The sequence below is a fragment of the Falco peregrinus genome, chromosome 10 (genome assembly GCF_023634155.1).
Source record: "Falco peregrinus isolate bFalPer1 chromosome 10, bFalPer1.pri, whole genome shotgun sequence".
NCBI classification, from domain to species: Eukaryota; Metazoa; Chordata; class Aves; order Falconiformes; family Falconidae; genus Falco; species Falco peregrinus.
The window spans coordinates 22,792,501-22,810,402 of record NC_073730.1 but is presented as its reverse complement, the minus strand read 5'-3'; the positions used below and the strand labels follow the sequence as shown (position 1 = coordinate 22,810,402).

At 52.6% G+C, this 17,902-nt stretch overlaps 1 protein-coding gene across 14 annotated transcripts in view; it reads right to left on the bottom strand.

Annotated features, from left to right (window-relative positions):
- Positions 1 to 17,902, bottom strand: part of SZT2 (SZT2 subunit of KICSTOR complex) — a 60,574-nt gene that overhangs the window by 21,872 nt on the left and 20,800 nt on the right. For 11 of the 14 annotated variants that reach the window (XR_008748938.1, XR_008748939.1, XM_055814933.1 and 8 more), the window contains 34 exons: positions 17,347 to 17,571; positions 16,869 to 16,947; positions 16,414 to 16,511; positions 15,993 to 16,161; positions 15,385 to 15,499; positions 13,901 to 14,014; positions 13,209 to 13,406; positions 12,977 to 13,089; positions 12,327 to 12,468; positions 11,624 to 11,788; positions 11,174 to 11,378; positions 10,843 to 10,955; positions 10,133 to 10,391; positions 8,543 to 8,708; positions 8,368 to 8,460; positions 8,102 to 8,183; positions 7,682 to 7,963; positions 7,178 to 7,316; positions 6,804 to 6,920; positions 6,622 to 6,685; positions 6,056 to 6,241; positions 5,647 to 5,985; positions 5,319 to 5,508; positions 4,865 to 4,939; positions 4,510 to 4,648; positions 4,154 to 4,274; positions 3,812 to 3,941; positions 3,544 to 3,696; positions 3,328 to 3,430; positions 2,831 to 2,948; positions 2,487 to 2,598; positions 1,912 to 2,030; positions 1,347 to 1,511; positions 657 to 741 (listed from right to left, as the gene is read on the bottom strand). Coding sequence is in view for 12 of the 14 variants with exons in the window: in XM_055814933.1 (XP_055670908.1) it covers positions 657 to 741; positions 1,347 to 1,511; positions 1,912 to 2,030; positions 2,487 to 2,598; positions 2,831 to 2,948; positions 3,328 to 3,430; positions 3,544 to 3,696; positions 3,812 to 3,941; positions 4,154 to 4,274; positions 4,510 to 4,648; positions 4,865 to 4,939; positions 5,319 to 5,508; positions 5,647 to 5,985; positions 6,056 to 6,241; positions 6,622 to 6,685; positions 6,804 to 6,920; positions 7,178 to 7,316; positions 7,682 to 7,963; positions 8,102 to 8,183; positions 8,368 to 8,460; positions 8,543 to 8,708; positions 10,133 to 10,391; positions 10,843 to 10,955; positions 11,174 to 11,378; positions 11,624 to 11,788; positions 12,327 to 12,468; positions 12,977 to 13,089; positions 13,209 to 13,406; positions 13,901 to 14,014; positions 15,385 to 15,499; positions 15,993 to 16,161; positions 16,414 to 16,511; positions 16,869 to 16,947; positions 17,347 to 17,571 (4,973 nt within the window). In the remaining 2 variants the exon portion in view is untranslated. The remainder of the gene's footprint in view (positions 1 to 656; positions 742 to 1,346; positions 1,512 to 1,911; positions 2,031 to 2,486; positions 2,599 to 2,830; positions 2,949 to 3,327; positions 3,431 to 3,543; positions 3,697 to 3,811; positions 3,942 to 4,153; positions 4,275 to 4,509; positions 4,649 to 4,864; positions 4,940 to 5,318; positions 5,509 to 5,646; positions 5,986 to 6,055; positions 6,242 to 6,621; positions 6,686 to 6,803; positions 6,921 to 7,177; positions 7,317 to 7,681; positions 7,964 to 8,101; positions 8,184 to 8,367; positions 8,461 to 8,542; positions 8,709 to 10,132; positions 10,392 to 10,842; positions 10,956 to 11,173; positions 11,379 to 11,623; positions 11,789 to 12,326; positions 12,469 to 12,976; positions 13,090 to 13,208; positions 13,407 to 13,900; positions 14,015 to 15,384; positions 15,500 to 15,992; positions 16,162 to 16,413; positions 16,512 to 16,868; positions 16,948 to 17,346; positions 17,572 to 17,902) is intronic. The other 3 variants (XM_055814934.1, XM_055814944.1, XM_055814938.1) reach the window with 2 other exon arrangements.

Genomic DNA, 17,902 nt, shown 5'->3' with positions numbered 1-17,902 from the left:
ACTTGGAGCCACAGGTGCTACCTTGGAAGTGGGAGGGTGGAAAGAGGTGCTGCACAAGGTCCGACATGGTACCTACACAACAGAAGAACATTCAGACAGTGCACAAGGGGCACAAGACACACGATGGCCAGGTGACAGACCACATGGCTTGGACAAAACATGACATGACAGCCTGCTGCAGATGGGCCCTATCCAATCCCTCCTCCAGCAGTCTGGAGAAAAGAGCAAGGACACTGCCCTCACAGACCATGCTCAGTTACACGCTGCATCCAGCTGCCCCTTCGCAGCAAGGCTCCTGCAACAACTGTCTCTGATCCCACCTCCAGCCCCACTGAGCCTCTGTGCCCCACACTTACTGAGGTCTCGCTGTGTCTTGCCCCACAGCTACTGCAACCTAGAACTGCTCTTACAGCAACAGGCCAAGCTTAGCAAGTTGCTCTGTGGGACGCCTTAACTCACTCCACCACACATGCAAGGGTGTGCAGTCCCCCAAGCACACACCCTGCCCACTTCCAAGCCATCGAGGGAATACCCCAGCACCAGCCCTCCTCAGTCACTCAGAGCTCTCCAACATGGGAAGCAGCTCCCCAACACGCAGCCCCCTGCCCAGAAAACTCAAAAAAAAAAAAAAAAAAAAAAGAGTTGAGCATGATTACCTTTTCCACCAGTGCCTTGGCCGCCTGGCTTGTTGTACAGATAGAGATCCTGATCAGGGATGCTCCCACTGTGGTTGAAGTAGTGCTGAGGAGAGCAAGTAATAAGAGAGATTGGAGAACTTGTCTTAACTGGAAGCAGAAGCCAACATGTCTGCAGAGCTCATCCCCAGGTGCAGCAAACAATCCAGGCCTACTTAAAACATTTGCCTGCACAGCCTTCACCACTGCTGGGCTGAAGAAACCCCCTACAGCTCTAGGCAGAGTTATACAGCACTACACATCTGGCCTCCCCCTCTATCTTTGCCATGGCCATGCTGAGGGGGTGGGTAGCTGCTCCCAAACTTCTATTAATCCTGATGTTTCAGTCCTTACATCTGAGAGAGCCATGCAACGAGCCAAGCTCAACTTTGCAAGGGGACCTTCTCCCATGCTCCTAGGAAACAACTGTGGGCATGAGCTTTGTGGTTGCTGCTTTTTGCACAGCAAGTGACCACTTGTGTGAAAGTCCAGTCCAAACAGGAACTGCTTACAGTCCTGTGAAACTCCTCCAAGCTTCAGTATTCAGTGTCAGTTCATCCCTAACACTACATGGCAGAGCTGGGAACACGGCGATGGAGCTGCCCCAACAAATGCCCCCAGGAGCAGGCAGAAGCTGGGCAAACCGTTGCCCTGGCTCACAGCCCTCCTCACCTTGAAGTGGTGCTCCACGTTGCTGTCCGTGTACTTTGGGGTGTGCAGAAAGATGAGCAGGTTCTGGCGCAGGTAGCAGGCCACTGCATGCAGCCAAGGCAAGGCAGAGGGTGGCAGTGCAAACTGCAGGACCTCTGTGGGTGGCATCCCAGGAGGCTGGATAAACTGCAGAGACAAGTCTTTAGAACTCAGCTGGGGCTAAACAGAATGCCCTGGGGCTCTGATACAGATCTGAATTACACCAGCCGGCTAGGCGAAGGGAGAGTGTGGTGGGCAGAACCCAGGCCCATAGACAGCACCCTGAGACAGATGTGGGCAGCTATTCCAGGGGTATTCACAGGGAGGCCCTGCCACGCTGCAACCACCAGCAAACGGGATCTCTCACCTACCCTGGCACCCACACAGCATATACCTTGGTGAATGTTTAGCCTGAGCGAGCACTAGAGCAGGGAATGGGATACAGCACACCACCCTGGCCTTCCCTTCCCTGGGTCAGGAGAGGCTAAGACAGGTCAAAAAGTATTACAGGCTCTGCGATGAGCAGAGCAGATATCCGGTGAGGTACCTCCACATCTGCTGGGGTCAGCTTGCAGTTCCGCACTAGCATTACAGTGATGATATCCAGGGTGGCCTCATCCAGGCGTCTGCGCAGCACTTTCACCAGCTCATCTGTGATCTCAGGCCCTGACAAGTAAGCAGAGGTACACGCAGCTTTTTCACTCCATCCAGTAAGAAAGACCACAGCCAACCCTCCCTGCCTGTTCAGGATGCAGCACCCTCACAATCACTTCCCACAGGGAACATGTCTTTCCCCACCACCAATTTCTTCAGGTATCTTTTTCTACCCCTTCACGATCACAAGAGACTGCTGATACAGCAGGCAAAGACAAATGCCCTCTTGCATTGGGAAAGTTGGCATAAGCCACCCAGTCTGCAGGAGGTTTCATCGTAGGCCATGGATCCTTTCCTAACATTCCCATCCAGAAAGAACGGAGAACAGCTCTGAGCTAAGGCAGAGCAGCTTGCTGAGGAGAGAGATATTTTCTCTGCTCTTCAAGCAAAGAGGGCAGGGAGCAGAGTTCTATTGCTCTGCTTCACATCAGCACAGTTCATCTGCTGCCAGGTGCTGTAACACTTTACCTGCTGGGGCAACACCATGGACCATCAGCTGGATGTGTCTGTCTATCTGTCCCACAGGGCGGGCAGAGTCCACACTACGGCATGAGGCTGCATCCAGAGAGGAACGAGAACCCTGGAGAAGCAAAAACAGCCATGTGGCAGCAGCTCCCATGTGCATTCTAGCTCTATCATTGCCCTGGGCTGTCAGCAAGGTCAAGCAGAACCCACCCACTGCTGTCCCAACTCCACAAATCTACAATGTAAGTTTTATCCTACATAAAATCCAGGCTGCTGGACCTACTGAGTTCCCTCCATTCCTGTGACCAAGAGCACCCATATCCACTCCCAGAGAACAGCAGACTCACCGTTAGATCCTCAGTGTAAATGGGCTCCTGGCTGCGTGTCAGTGCCAGCGAGCGAGATGCTGGACTAAAGATGCTCTCTGCTTCCCACACCTTCCCACTGTAGGTGGTTTCAGTCAGTCTGAATACAGGAGAAAGACAAGTCAGCCTCCATTTTCAAGGGCAACAGCATCATACCTCCACAGAAGATCCACGTCTTCCTTGCTGTCCCCTGTGCACTTTTGGGGATTAGTCCTTACTATATGGAGCTTGTGGAAAAATTGCTCTCTGGCTCCCTCAAAAAAATTATCCTTTCCCCTCCCATGTAACGTCTTAGCACAGGGAGAGCAGGAGGGGCCTGGTTTGATGTGACTGACTCATCAGAAATCAGGTATTTGCTGCTTGGTTCGCAGCAGGGTCCCTGAGGCTGGGCAGACACCTTCTGCCCCAAGGAGCCCTCGGTCTGGCATAACGCATGTAGCAGGGCAGGGTCAGGCCAACAAGTCACGCTGGCTTCTTACCGGAGGTAGAAAACAGATTTAGTGGCACGTTCCTGGTAGACAAACATATTCTTCCTGTTGACCACAGAGAAGGCGTTGAGCACTGAGCGAAGTGCCTGGATAGCTGTGGGCAATTTGGGACGTTAGCTATCCCACATACCCGTCTCTGGTGTGCCAACCTGGCCAGAAGCCAGACTCTGGACACACAAAATGAGAGAGAACCTGGGCTGTACGCACCTCGCGAGACCCCCATGTTGGGGCCCATCTTGAGGCGTGAATGCACGTGGATGAGTGTGCTCCACACAACATCACAAGCAAAGTGCCCCGGCATGAACTGCATGGTGGCAGCCAGGTAGTCCCGGGGCTGGTAGCTCTCCTCTACAGAGTAATCTACAAAGAATGTAGGACTTAGCTGGGGCCAGAGCATGGAAGTCACCATCTTTTTAGTCACTCGTGAGCAGGCAGTAGCACTGCTGCTGAGACATGGCCAAGGGAGTATTCATACCGTCTGTTGGCATGACACGCTGCCTGTATGAAGTATAGGGTGTTTCACTCTTCCAGATGTCCTCCTCACTTTCTGCCACCAGTAATGAGTTGCATATGTGGCTGTCATGCAGGTCCTGCAGCAGCAAGCGCTGCAAAGCATAAGAAAAAATTGGTTCTACCGCTTGCACAGCCCGCAAAAGACAGCACAGAAGAAAGGCTTAGGGCTAGCTGTGTCCCTTTTCCTTTGACCCCCAAGCTCTACCAGCTGAATTGGCTCCCCAGGCCCTCCTCTGAGCTGGGCCTGGACCAGACAACCTCCAGAGGTCCCATCTCATAACTGGCAGCTCTGCAGATCTGTTACCTGATTGACAACCCTGCAGATTTCACTGATCTTCTTCACCACCACCTGGTTGAGACTCTGGCACTCCCCTGGCTGCTCCTCTTCTGTCTCTACTGCCGCTGCCTTCTCAACACTCAGGCTGCTTTACAAGGAAGGGGAGAGAGGGGTCAGCAGGGCACCTGGACAGTGACTGTCCCTGTATGCTGCAAGTAGGAACGCAGTGAGGAAGGATGGCAGCTTTCCCCTTATGGAGCGTCAGTCCAGTCCTGCAGCTCCCCACCCACACTGGGCAGGGAGGAGATCCTGTCCAGAGATGACCGAGTGGCATTAAGGTCCTGCTACAGAGAAGCAGTGGCCAGATAGGGGACCCTCCTTACCGTGTGTGGTAATACACCTCCACTCGGTCCTGCAGGATTTTTATGATGAGCCAGAAATCCGGCATGAGGGGACATCTGGGTTCCTGGTCGCTCATTAGTGCCTCCTCATACTCCGAGTCACTGCTTCCCCCATCGTAACCTGCAATGTATCCTCACGTCAGTCCCAGGCCTGGCAAGCCAGCCTCCCTCCCAGGCACAGCAGGCTCTGGGAGATCAGAGCCACTCACAAGCCCTGTCCTCAGGGCACAGGGGTCACCCCAGCCCAGGCACACAGTCGTCCCCCACCCCTGCACTACTATGTCACTGCCAGTGTCTGGCTGCGTGCCGTTGGTCACCCCTACCCTGGCAGACTCACCCAGGTGGTCGGAGTCCATGCTGCCCTGGCTCGACACGAGGCTCTGCACGCGACTGGGACGCTGCTTGCTGGAGCCTGCAAAGAGACAGTATCTGATCATAAAAGCATTTGCTAAGCCCCTTCACACACCCATGCGCAGGAGAAACATTACACCACAGGCCAAGAAGAGAGTGCTGAGGAATGGGGCCCTTGCAGCCGTTACTGGAGTCCCCAGGAACTTCATGTCATTAGGGATATCAGTGCAGCAGCACAGCCTAGTACTCTGGGTACTGTTAAGAAGTGAATTGCCAGCACCCTGGCAAGGAAGAGACCGACAGTCCTGGGTACCAATTCTGGTGTTTAGGGACTGAAACAGGAACAGCAGCCATATTTTGTATGCCACAGCCAGAAATGACCTCTTCCCTTAAAAGTTCCTGAGGCTGAGGTACATCCTGCCCACAATCGCAGCTCCTACCTTCCCTACCCTGTGTTACAGAGTCAGCCAGGCTTGCTGCAGATGGTGTCACCAATAGTGATTTCTCACTGTTGCCCTTTTCAGAGGATGAGGATGGCAGTGACTGTATGGTTGTCTCTGGAGCTGCCTCCTCCAGGGAGTCATGGCCAGGTGCTCTGCTCTGCTCAAGGCTTAGGACTTCTCCTGGGACCTGCACACAAGCCAAGGTTGCAAAAATGACCAGAAAAACATGCACCAAAAAATGTCCCATCATATTCCGGCAACCTTCTACCTTCTGTTACCAGTGTCCCACACCATGCCACCAACAGACCAGCTCAGTGTTTCTCACCTCATCCTGTGTGTGGCTGCCCCCGCCTACGAGGTTTCCTGTGTCTGGCACGATGCCTGTCTCACCCTCTGGCCACCCCCAGAGACCCCGGGCTTCTTCTGGGAGGACACAGCTTGCATGGTGTAGCTCGGAGCCTTCTGCCTCTGCTTCACTGCTCCCCTCCTGGCCTGCCTGGCCCAGGACTGTCCTGGTGCCCCCTCCAGCTGGCTGCTGCAAGCAGGGTGCCCCCGAAGGGTTTGGAGCTGCCCGCCTGGAGTGCAGGCGGCTGATGGAGATGTAGTGGTAGTCACTGCCTTCGGCATTAAGCATGTAGCCTGGCAGAGCCATTCTTCTGAACTCCTGCAATACAGGGAAGAATAAGCATCCTGCTAGCTAAGTGTATGATGCTGCCTCAGGGCTTTCTGTTTACCTCCTTGAACTTCTCCAGAGAGTGCTCAGGTCCAAAGACAAACTGGAGTAGCACTACCTCGCTGTGGCAGCTGGGCCGCCCCTTGGAGTTATAGATGTGAGTGGCCACCCGGTGCAGGATTGAGGTGCTGATCACCTGTGAGTGGCGCAGGGCAGACACAATCTCATCATCCAGGAGCCAGCGGATCTGAGCAGAGCAAGGACACAGAGCAAGACCTAGGTGACCTGCATTTGCAAAGCTGCCCCAATTCTGGTCCAAGTCCCGATGGAATGACAGCAGCCCCTCTCGTCACCTACATCTCTCATCTCTTTCTACATACCTAAGAAAAGGCCTTTAGAAGAGAGCTCTACCTGTCCCACCCCAACTGCAGTAAGAATTTTATCAGGGTAATTCCACACTTTTGGGGAGCACAAGGCCAATGGCCTGCGTGGTACCAGAAAGGCCTGCTAGTCAGTTCAGTTGGCAAAGGCTGCAGCTTGGGGCAGGCTAGGAAGCGTGCAGCAGCAGTTGTGCACTGTGGCCACGCTGCTTCAGCTGGAAGCAAGAAGCAGGCAAGGCTGGCTTACCTCATTCATAGTCGCTTCAATAGCCTGCCTGTGCACTCCAGGGAGGTTGGAAAGTGCAGGGTGCCTAAGAGAGAGGAGAAGAACTAACCAGCCAGTCCTTCTCATTCGTGCAGCTGCCACAGTGCAGCTCCTAGGCAGCAAATGGAACCCATGAGGGAGTCGCTACACCTGCAGTGGCATACCTCTCATCTCCTGTGGACGGGAGCCGTTCCAAGTTGTGCATGATATCCTCATCTGAGCGGAAAGAGGATGGCTGCCCTGGAGAGCGTGTGAAGGACACACTGCTCTCTGAGGTGCATCTGTCAAAGGAGAGAGCGAGCAGGCTGAGCATCAGCTTTTGAGCCAGAGAGGATAAACAGACACAGATTCCAGAGAGTGAAAAAGGGACCCCTAGAGAAGGTGAGCCTATCTTGGAAAAATTTTAGTTTTCTTAGGGCTGTGGCAGGCTCTGCAAGAGGGAGAATCCTGAGCCTCAGCACACCGAGAGGAGCGGAGACTGGCTGGCTGCGAAGGGAAGGCAGAGGGTTGGTTAGTGACTGGGCCTCTTTCCACCTACCTGTTGTGCAGAATGTCTGCGTTCACAACTTCTATCTCCAGGGGCAGTGTCAGCACAAAGATGTCCAGGGTCACACAGAGGTCCCCCAGGTCAATGGTGTTCAAGCCCTGGCAACTTTCCAGGCAGCCCAGAACCTCCCCTGAGCAGAAATCACAGACAAAGGGAATCAAGCAACAAACAGCTCTGCTTACACACATACAGAGCCTGATGGCAAGTACAGAGACTGCAAGAGGTGGCTGTCCCACACACCCAAACAGGTTCAAGAAAGTCACCATCCTCCATGACTCTTTTAACCTTCCATGACCAATCCCACAGCAAGTGGGAGACTTGGTGAAAAAGCCCTTGTCTGATGCTGGGAGATCCAGGGGGTCTCCATACAGGGAGAGCTGGTCCTGAGGGACTGCTGTTTAGGATACAGCATGTTTGTTCCAGGGGCTGCTCACCCAGCAGGGGCCTGACAAAAGCTCTACTGCCCTTTAACCTCACAGCAAGGCTTGCTCTTACCTAGACAAGTTGGCAACGACTGCACGGGCATGGAGCTATGCTGGCTACGTAGCTTCACTGAGCAGGTAAGGTGCACAAAGAGCGGGGGCATCTCCTGCTCCAGGAGCTCCTGCTCATTGAGCGAGTCCCCTCCCAAAACGCTAAAGGAGTCATCATCCTGATTCACTGTGTTGGAGTCTGAGAGGGAATCTGTGTCTGGGAACTCATGCTCCAGCTTCTCACGGTACTCCACCTCCAGCTCTGGGTCACTCTCTGTGGCGATGCAGCACCCTGACACAGTTCCTGTTGATAACAGTCCCCTGTTAGCAAACCAGGCCCACATACCCAGGGACCCCACCAGACACAGCCAAACTCTGAAAGGCATCACCACAGCAAGGTTACAGACGTTTTCTTCTCCAGGACAGAGTAAGCAAATATTACCTTCCTCAGCTGCCAGTTCTGCCTCTGATCCCTCCATGTCCTCACTGCCTTTCCTGTCTGCCTGATCCCGAGATGCCTCCTCCTGAGACAAAGAGAGGAAGGGCAGATACTAGAACCATGCCAGGCAGTGCAGCAGGCTGTTGATGGGGCCCCCAGGGGCTCAGTCTACCCATGCACCTGCCAGCCCCAAGTAAAGCTACTGACACCAAGTAAAGCTACTTCCCCCCACAAGGACTAGGTGCCTGCCAAGGCAGCACCATGCCTACCTCTTTCTTGGCTGAGGGTGGGCAATAGAAGAAATAGTGAGGATTTGATGGCACCGGCTTGAAATGTAAGCTTCCAATTTCCAGGAATTTTTCCTAAAAGAGAAATCCCAAATGTGAAGCAGACATTCCACTCCACCCTCCTGCGGGAGCAAAGCTGAGCTTCCACATTCCTCACCTGGATAATTTTATGCAGGTCAGGGTGCGCCTGGCAGGGCTGTCCAATTTCCAGCAGGGAGAGGGGAAACTCTGAACAGCAGCTAGTACCTACACTGCTCTTTGGCTCCTCTGTGGGGCTAGCAATGTTATGGGAGTCCTGCTCGCTGTAGTCTTCCATTTCCGCACTGACAGGATTGTGGACAGATCAGACAGGCAAATCAAGAAACAAGATTAGTTATACGTATTATCTACCCTGCAAGCATCCCACCTCACAGTTCCCCACACCTCATCTGTGTAAACACAACGTGACTTACATGGCCCCCACCCCTACAGCTGCAGAAATCCTCCTGCCACCCACTAACCCACATAAGTGCTCAGGCTGTCTGAAGCCAGACCTGAGGTAGTTTAACCATGCTGATCCCACTGCCAGGTACTCTACACCACACTACACATCCACCCTGGGAAACAGAGACATGTGGCTGAGTGTAGGGACAGGCCTGGATCAATTTGAATTACCAACACCCAGTCCAGGGGACCTCACAGCAAATACCACCACGCCAGCACCCCTAGTATCTTGGCAGCACAGCGAGAGCTCAGGCCCATACTTACTCAGCAGCTCCATGACAGAATCAGTCCCTAAAACTCAGAAAAAGCAATGTGGGGAGTGGGATGCTGGTTAGTCAAAGTACTCCCAGGTACTTGAATTAGTAATACAAATGGCAGATCTGGGTGCAATGTGTCACAAGCTGTACATCCTTCAGTAAAGTTTATACAGTCTGCATTGGGATAGGTGATTCATAATCATACAAACAAAAAAAAAAGTTCCCACAGTTCTTCTCTGGGAAAGTAGCACTTGAAGAAGTCATCTCACTTTCCAAACACTGACTGGTCTTCAAAACCACAGTCTCATCCCAATGACTTGCAGTATAAGAAGAAATAGGACTGGGGATTCCGAACAAATGCTAGTGAATTCACATAAAAGGAACTGAGGATAGTCAAGTGCAAACAGAGGACAAAAAACGTAAAGAGGGTGTTGCTTTGACAGACACTAAGGCACAGTAGAGTACTTTTTCCCCTGCATAAGTTTCCAGAAGCTATACAAACCTCATAAATACCCTAAGGATTAGAAAGACAGAAGGTTAACATCAAGCATATTCCGATTCTGCCTTGCTATCTCCCTTGTGATATTTTTTCCAGAGTTTTAATATAAAAAAATCACACTTCCTTCATTAGAAAAAGATAACAAGCCTGTCATTTTCACCAGAGTCAATAGCAAACTCAAATCAAGCAGCAGCAGATGTGTAATTTGTCCAGTCTTAGGGTTACCTGGAGATAGACTGCCCTCCAGCTCAGGACAGATGGGACAGTAATGAGCTAAGATTACAAGAGAAAGCAAAAGGATGGATGCCACCAGAGATTATAAAAAAGAGAAGGCCCTGGTGGACACCATACCACGTTGGGTATCCCACCAGAAATACCTGTTCTTACATATGGCTCTGTTAGAACCTGCCCTACATCATTTCTTCTAGCAGGCAGTAGAAGATGCTTGAAGAAAGATCTGTCATGGCCCAATGCTTAGAACAGAAGCAAGACCAAGGTGGGCCCCTACCTTGATTCAGAGACCAAGACACCCCGTTCCCTAGAGCTCTGCTCCTCCTCTTGCTCTATGCTGCCCACTTGGAAGCTGGCTGTCTTGGAATGTGTACAGAAATGTTGGTGGCTCTCTCGGAATGAGCGGACATGGCTGCACACCGTCAGCAGGAAGTTGGTGATATCAATCTCTTGGAGCAGCTCCTCACAGTAGTCCATGGCTGTGAGCAGGTCCTGGGAGCTGATGCTGTGTGACTGCTGAAGGCTCTTGAACAGCCCTACAGATCAAACACAGTGTTTGAGTGCCCCACTGCAAGGATGCAAGGCCATGGGAGTCAGGGAATAGCCACGTATAGATTTTCACCCAGTTCCAACACAGACTCGCGACCAGTGCAGGTGCTGGGAGACAAGACTCAGCCAGGATGCCTAATCCTACAGGTTAGCCTAGGTTTGTGTCATCCCAGAGTGCCCTAGGGATCGGCCACCCTGAAGGTGAGAGGAAAATGTCAGAAGGTACCCTCCCCAAGTCCAGGAACAGCCTATGCAAGGCCCATAGGGAACGCACCAAGGCATCTTTAAATCCCTCCTGGTGGGAGGATAAGTCCTACAGCTCCTCCCTTTGCTCAGTGTAAGCTCACTAGAAAAATGAGACATTGCTTTCACACAAGAAGATCCCAGATCCAGCCCCAACCCCAGCCCTGCCTCAGCTCCCACTGTTCTGCTCCTCACCTTTCACATAGCACTGGTGGGAGTGCTCCTGCAGCAGCGTGCAGTAACTCACCAACTCTTTATGCTTGTGGTCTAGCCAAGCAGCAGTAGGAGGACGTTCCAGAGACTGGGACCTGGAAAAGAGGAACCATGGCCTTCAGCACCAATGAAACACATTTTAGACTACAAATGGCGCTGGTACCAGTAAAGCAGGGCCCTAGGGCATGCACAGGGAGTGGCTGATATAAAGCAGAGAGGCAAAACCCCCCCAAGAAAATAAAGCACAGCTACAGCCAGCCTCTTGTCAAGAAAGGTCCTCTGTTTTCTGATTAGGAATCAAGTATGGTATTACCTGAAAAAGATGTCTCGGGGAGGACGGTGTGCCCGTGGGCTGACAAGCTGCTCTCGTAACAATTCCAAAGAGCAGCTGTAGATGTAAATGGGGCAGCGAAATCGGCGGCACTCGCCTAGCTCAGATTGCGAGTTCTGGCGACAGAAGGAGATATGCACATCCCTCCGCGAGGGGCCACCCTGTTCCCCTGCGTCACGGCTCACTTCTGCAAAAGAAACAATCCTGAGATAAAGGCCTTCAAGGTGCCTCTCATTCCTGGTCTGAGAGGTCACAGCCCTCACAGCAGCAGCCACAGGTAGGTATCAGTTTTACAAGCTTCTCACTACTCAAACCTCAGGGGCCATTCTCAGCCAGCACCCAACCACTCCCTGCAGCGCCCAGCTGTGAGACTGGGAATAGCAAGGCTACTAATACTAATACTTCAGCAAGGTGCTGTCCTGCAGGCAGTACCATGGGCTGGTGTTATGCTGAGGGTAGGTAACGGCACTGCAGTGTCCCCTTCTTCAGCCTCAACCCTGACTCGCTCTGCACAGACAGGTCCCACGTTATCCTCTCCAGATCGACTCTCATCTTTTGGAGGTCCGTCCAACCCACAAGCCATCAGCTTCTGTACATCTGGAAGAAAATAAAATAAAATCACCCTCTATCCAGTGAGAACAGTTTAACCCCTCCACCTACATTCCCTAGAGGGCAGATGTCCCTGCCGTGTGTGGGATTTTGTGCGTGGGAGCAGCTCCAGAGAGTACTTCCAGTTGAGCCTACCAGCCTTCACCAGCAGCTCAGTGGAAGTCAGACCAGTGACAATGGCCAGAAGCAGGGACTCTCCCAGACCATCCCATTAATAGTCTCCTTGCTCCATTCATTAACAGCCCTACAGGGAAAACAGTCCAATGGTTGCAGCCAGCAAACAACTCAAAGCCACATCCCCTGCCTAAAAACACTATGTGGGAAGCATCACGCTCAAGAAAATAAGAGCAAGACATTTAACACTTTGCACCACTCTGCTCCTGGCCACATGGTGCAAAAAGACTCAGTCTACTCTGCTGTTCAATTTTCCCTCTGTCCTACCACAGCTGATTCTGCTTTTGCTGTTTTCCTGAGGGGATGCTTGGGACTGCTACCTCCTCTTGCTCCCCACAACAGATGGCCTCACCTGAGAAGGTGGCTGGCAGAAAGGTCAGGAACACGTGCTGCGGGTTGACCAGCTTGGCATAACACCGCCACTGTGGGGGAAAGGGCCCTGTTGTGTCACTCAGGGTCACGTCATCCTCAAGCAGCTCTGTGTTGCCAAGGCTCTGACGAAAAAGCAGAAGCTGGATAAGCTCACAGCACGTGGCACAGGCCTACCTTGAGGCAGGTAACAACTACACAGAGCTAATTCCTCCACGACTGCTGGTCAGCACAGCACTGAAATCACCCTGTCCACCCCCTGCAGCAATCTCAGAGCAGCCTGGCTCCAGGAAACACAGCACACACAGCACACATAGCCAGGAGATGCTTAGCCAGCTTTACTGGGGCTGGTTCTGACCTCCAGGCAGTGATTGCCCATGGTTCCTGAGCAATATGCAGCACAGCATCAGTGCTGCTGCAACAGGCTAGGCCCATGGCAAGTGCAACTACACACACCCCTACCAGATTCCTGCTTGCTTCAACCACAGGCTACAGCTTAAACTGCTGCCAAGCATGGGGAAAACACCAGCCTTTTGATCTGTCCTCAAGCCTTCTACTAACTCTCCTTCTCTTCACCAGCTGCTGCCTTGCCTTCAGAGAGGGCTCAGGAGAAGGACAGCATCGTAGCACTACCTGCAGAGTACTTGTGGAGCCAGTCATATCCCTGGTGCCATTGCTGCCAACAAGATGATAGGATGCAGAAGCATCCTGCTGCTCCAGGGTCCCAGAGGCTTTCAGAGTTTCTTCTGAAAGGGAGCACAGAGAAACGAACCTGAGAAACACCAGCTGAGGAAGAGACTTGAAAGCAAGGCTCCTGAAACACCCCAGCTCTCAGCGTCACTACTGTCACACTCCTGGCCCTTACCTCTGATAACAGGGAGTGTGAAGGGGGGTTGATGGCCATCACGATCCCGTTGCAGAACCTGCTCCATGAAAGCCACATGATCAGCATCAGCCATGGGGATCTCCCGGTCACTGAGGTCATGCTGCAGGCAGCCATGGAAGAGGTTTAGTAGCATTTCATTGGGCACAAACGAAGAGTCCTTGGTCACCTCCTCATTCTCTGCTCCAAAACAGAACCATGGCAGCTTCAGGGACAGCACCTCCACAGCCACCACCTGCCCAGGCCCCCAGGAGACAGCCCTTTGCAAAGTCTTCTATACAGCCAGGAGTCTCCCCCAGCACCTCTGCAAGGCTGACTTGGAGGGTGTTGAGGAAGCCCTGGAGTTCCAGCACCATTAGCCACCCTGCACTGACTCACCCTGCTACTGTAACTGTTCTCGAGATGTTTGGGACTACAGACAAGAAACCGCCACCACTGAGTAACAGTTTGGGTTTAAAATTTTCAAGAGCAACTCTTCCAAAACTATCACCCCAAGAAAAACAGCAATATGCCTGGACAGCCCTGGGCGGCAGAGATGGGAAGAATAGCACTGAGCTACTGAAAGAGGCATGGCAGCTCTCACACGCCCGCTGCACAGGGAGACAAACACAGGACAGGGTGCCCATAGCCATGGAGGGAGGACAAGAGGAGGCAGGTGGTAAAGAGGCACCTACCTTTTGTCAGCATTAGGAAGAACATTTCAACCTGCTGGCACCTAGGCAACAGCTTCATGAGGTTGAACTGGAACGGAATCTCGTGCACTCGAAAACCAGCCCCCATGTCTGGATCTGCAACAAGAATTGGGAATGTAGCATGCCTGTGCACAGCACATAGCCCAGCCTCCGAGGCCGTCTCTGCATGCATAGTGCCAGCCCTAGACACAGTGCAAGCAGCACAAGTGAAGGTACACAGCAATGCTGCCCAGCTCCCTCTGCTCGGGAGGGCAGAGGCATACGAAGAATGAATGTGGTGAAAGGGCGAAGTCTGCTGGAGGCTGCAGCAGGTTGTGAGCTACCTACAGAGAGATACCTCGCTGTAAGAGCTCCCTGGGCTTATTGCCCCCTTCACACAAGGAGGGATGGGGAGCCACCATGAGGCCTTACACAGCTCAGGTCCAGAGTTGCCAGGGGACAAGAAGTGAACATCAATACCACCCGTAACACTGCTGGAGAGCAATAACCGTGCTGGGAGCCAGAGGCAGCCTGAATTACCAGCATAGCCGGGGACAAGGACCCCCCTGCTCTTGGGAAAGATCTCCCATATGGCAGGGTCTCCACATCCCTGCAGTTGTTTCCAGTCCTCTTCCTCAGGGACCAGGCCCTGAGTTTTCCTGGCCGTCTGCCCTTCCCACGGGGCCAGTGATATGAGCCAACAAGGTTCCCTGAGGTCCTGTCCCCAGCCTTTGGGATGATCTTGGCTCCCTCAAACCCACCCAATATCTGCTGTGTTATTCACTGCAAGGCAAGCAAACAAAAGATCTAGGATAGGGTGAACTAGTGACAAGAAAGCAAAAAATAATGAGCTTCTAGAACAGACTGCCTGACAAGGGTGAACTCCCACATACTCAAGGGGACAGACCAGACCTCCTAAGGTCCCCTTCCCTATCTTTGTGGGCTAATGGCACGTTCACAAAGGATCCAGACACGAACAGGACCACCAGAAAGCAAGTGTCCCACTAACTGCTCTGGAAACCGTATCTTGTAACGGAGAACAGAGAAGCTCTTCCTTCACATCATTTACAACTGCTGTACAACCATTTGCCCTGGCATACCCTGCCCATCACTGTATAGGTGAGCTTATCTTCCATGCGCTCCAGAAGTCAGCCCCTCTCACAGAATTACAGAATGGATGAGGTTGTAAAGGACCTCTGCAAGTCATTTGGTCCAACCCCCCTGCTCAAGCAGGGTCACCTAGTCACTTCTCCAGCCTGGGCAGAAAGCCTCAATGCTTTTTTGGCCTTCCCAGGATGAAGGCATTTCTCTGGCAGCTTAGCACAAGTGCAACAAAGTGACCCACAGCCATCAAAGTCTAGAAAGTCATTTCCAAAATACCTGTTCCCTGTTCCACCTTCCAGAAACCTTTAATGGGACCCAAGACATTCAGGGCCTAGCTGCCTCTTGCTCCATCAAACCTGCTAGGACATACATGCTGGACTCACCTTCAGCAGCTTTGGTGTCTGAAGAAGGGCAGACCCACTCCTTGTTCTGGCACAACTGGCTGATGTACTCAAAGGTCAACATGGTGGCAATGCACGCAAGGTCCCGGGGATAGAGCTGCAATAAACAGTCAAGGCTCAGCTGTATTCAGCAGGATTATTCACCTCAAATGCAGGAAAAAACAGTCTAAAAGCAAGGACAGGAAACACCCAAAATCTCATCCCCTGACTTGCCCTATTCTCACTCATTGCTCCCTCCTTCTCCACCAGCCCTTTAGCCTCTTTTTACCATGTTCAAGAGGTGCATTTGCAGTACTGCCTGCAATCCCTGCTCTGGTCCAGTTTGCTCCCCTCCAACGGAATGGCTCTTGACAAAGTAATTTGTATTTTCCCACCTATCCCAAAGCAGCACTACATCCACTACCTTGCAATCCAGAAACCTTTTCTGTGCAGTAGCCCAGTTCCTCTTTTAGAAATCTCAGTCTCTCATTAACAGCATTCCCATCTCTTCTGGCCCTCAGTAATTCACCTGCAGTGTTGCGATGCACTTGCAATAAACCTCTTCTACCTCGACAAAAGAGCCCATGCCCCTATCCCTTTCAGGGACTCACCGCTTTAGGTATTTTCTGGTAGGGCAAGCCATGGAGGTGCTTCCAGTTTTCAGCAGTACTGTGGACATGGCCGCTCTGTGGCTCTACCCAGCACTCAGTGACCAGGTTCAGTTCTGTGTCCACCTCGATGGCCTCTACCTCTGTATCGTTGTCATCATCTGTGGAAAAGCTAGAAGAAAGACATAAGTCCTGCAAGATGGCACAGAGCCAGCAGCCCACTGCAGCTCCTCTCAGAGCCGTGAGAGCAGCCACACAAACCCTAGGTTTGCAGATAAAGCCCCAGCTAACTAGCCATCAATCCATGACAGCCAGTTGTATGTACTAGATGATGAAGGACTTCTTCCCACACTGCCTGCAAAGGGCAAGTCTGGAGCTGTAATTCCACTGCCAGCCCTCCCTGGGAGCAGGGCAACAGCCTCACCTGTCCTTGGTGGAGGTGGAGTGGGGCGGGAAGAGGATGTATTGGACGACACAGGTGTGCTGCTCTTTGCCATTGCTGCTCTCACTTGAGCCGTCAATCTGGAGGGGAGACACTGCGTAAGCCGGGCCAGCAGCAACAGCCCACACCTACTCAGTGCCCCCCTGTACAACACAGCCCCACCACCCAGCTCCACCAGCAGCGGTGGAGAAAGCAAGCCTGTCCCAGCCTCACTCCTCCAGCACAGCACTGTCCCCAGCAAAGCAGCACTCCAACTGCAGATTATGACAGGAAAATGACCAACACACAAGCTGCTTTACTTCCAGGAAGGAGGCAGGTCTCCCTGTATACATCAAGGGGGTGTTCTGGAGGCAAATGGGAAATCCCATCACAGGAAGTTGAATCCACATCAGAAGAAGCAACGAAGGACTGCGTCCACGCTGCAGCACCAGGCTCACCTGTATGGGCAGCTCCAGCACCATGTTGATAATTCCATCCCCGCTGGATGCAAAGTGGAAACCCTCTGACAGACGAACCCTGGCAACAGAGAGGCAGTCAGACACAGTGGACTTCTCTACCCATACTGCAAGCCTCAAACACAAGAATGACAACACCCTTCACCCCCTAACACCTTCCTTCCAAAGAAGCTACACACAGAGAATGGGGAGATGTGACACTTCGCACAGGACAGCCTGTGTGAAGATCAGCATACTGCAGGCACAGTAACACCTCTTGCCCTTTTGTATGTCTTCCAGGACTCTCCTTTTCCTCACCTGTAGAACTGGGTAAAGCACTGGTCCAAGTAGCTCTAGAAGCTGTACACAGGACCAAAACCCTCTGCACAGCAGCTTCAGGTGTATAATAAGATCAACCCTGCTTTCTCCACACCCCCAGGACTAGCTGGAGAAAGCACCGTCATTCAGGTGTGCAACTTACTCTGTGAGTGTGGAAAGGAGCTGGGCTACAGCGGTGATGGGCACGGCCGGTGCCAGCCCCGACTGGACACTCCAGATCCAACGCTGGTGATAGAAGTAGCGGGACAGAGAGGCCAGGGTGGAAGAGGCAGTACGATTGGCCACCATAGTAAGTGGGCCAGACACTGGGGGATGCTCCAGGTTGAGGATGAAGGGGGCTCGATAGTCAGAAGGCAGCTTCTCATACCTAAAAGAGGGCAGAAGTGTGGCTTGCTGAGGTGGAAAGAATGTTCTGCTCAGGGCCAGAGCTGTCTGCATTCACCGCCCACTTGCTGGGTTCAGGACAGAGCCCTCCAGCAGCAAAACATAGCTAGTCCAGCACAGGATCCTGCTCAGACAGCAGTAACTAAATTTGCTTTTGCATCACGTTAGTTAGGAGTAACAAATCTGCGGGTCAAGCAAGGCTCCGCGCTGCAAGTCACAGCCCTCCCAGACTACATTCTGTGTGCCACTGTGTACATGGCTGTGTGCCATTCCCAGCCACACAACCCAAACCCATCCCAACAAGCACCAGCTTC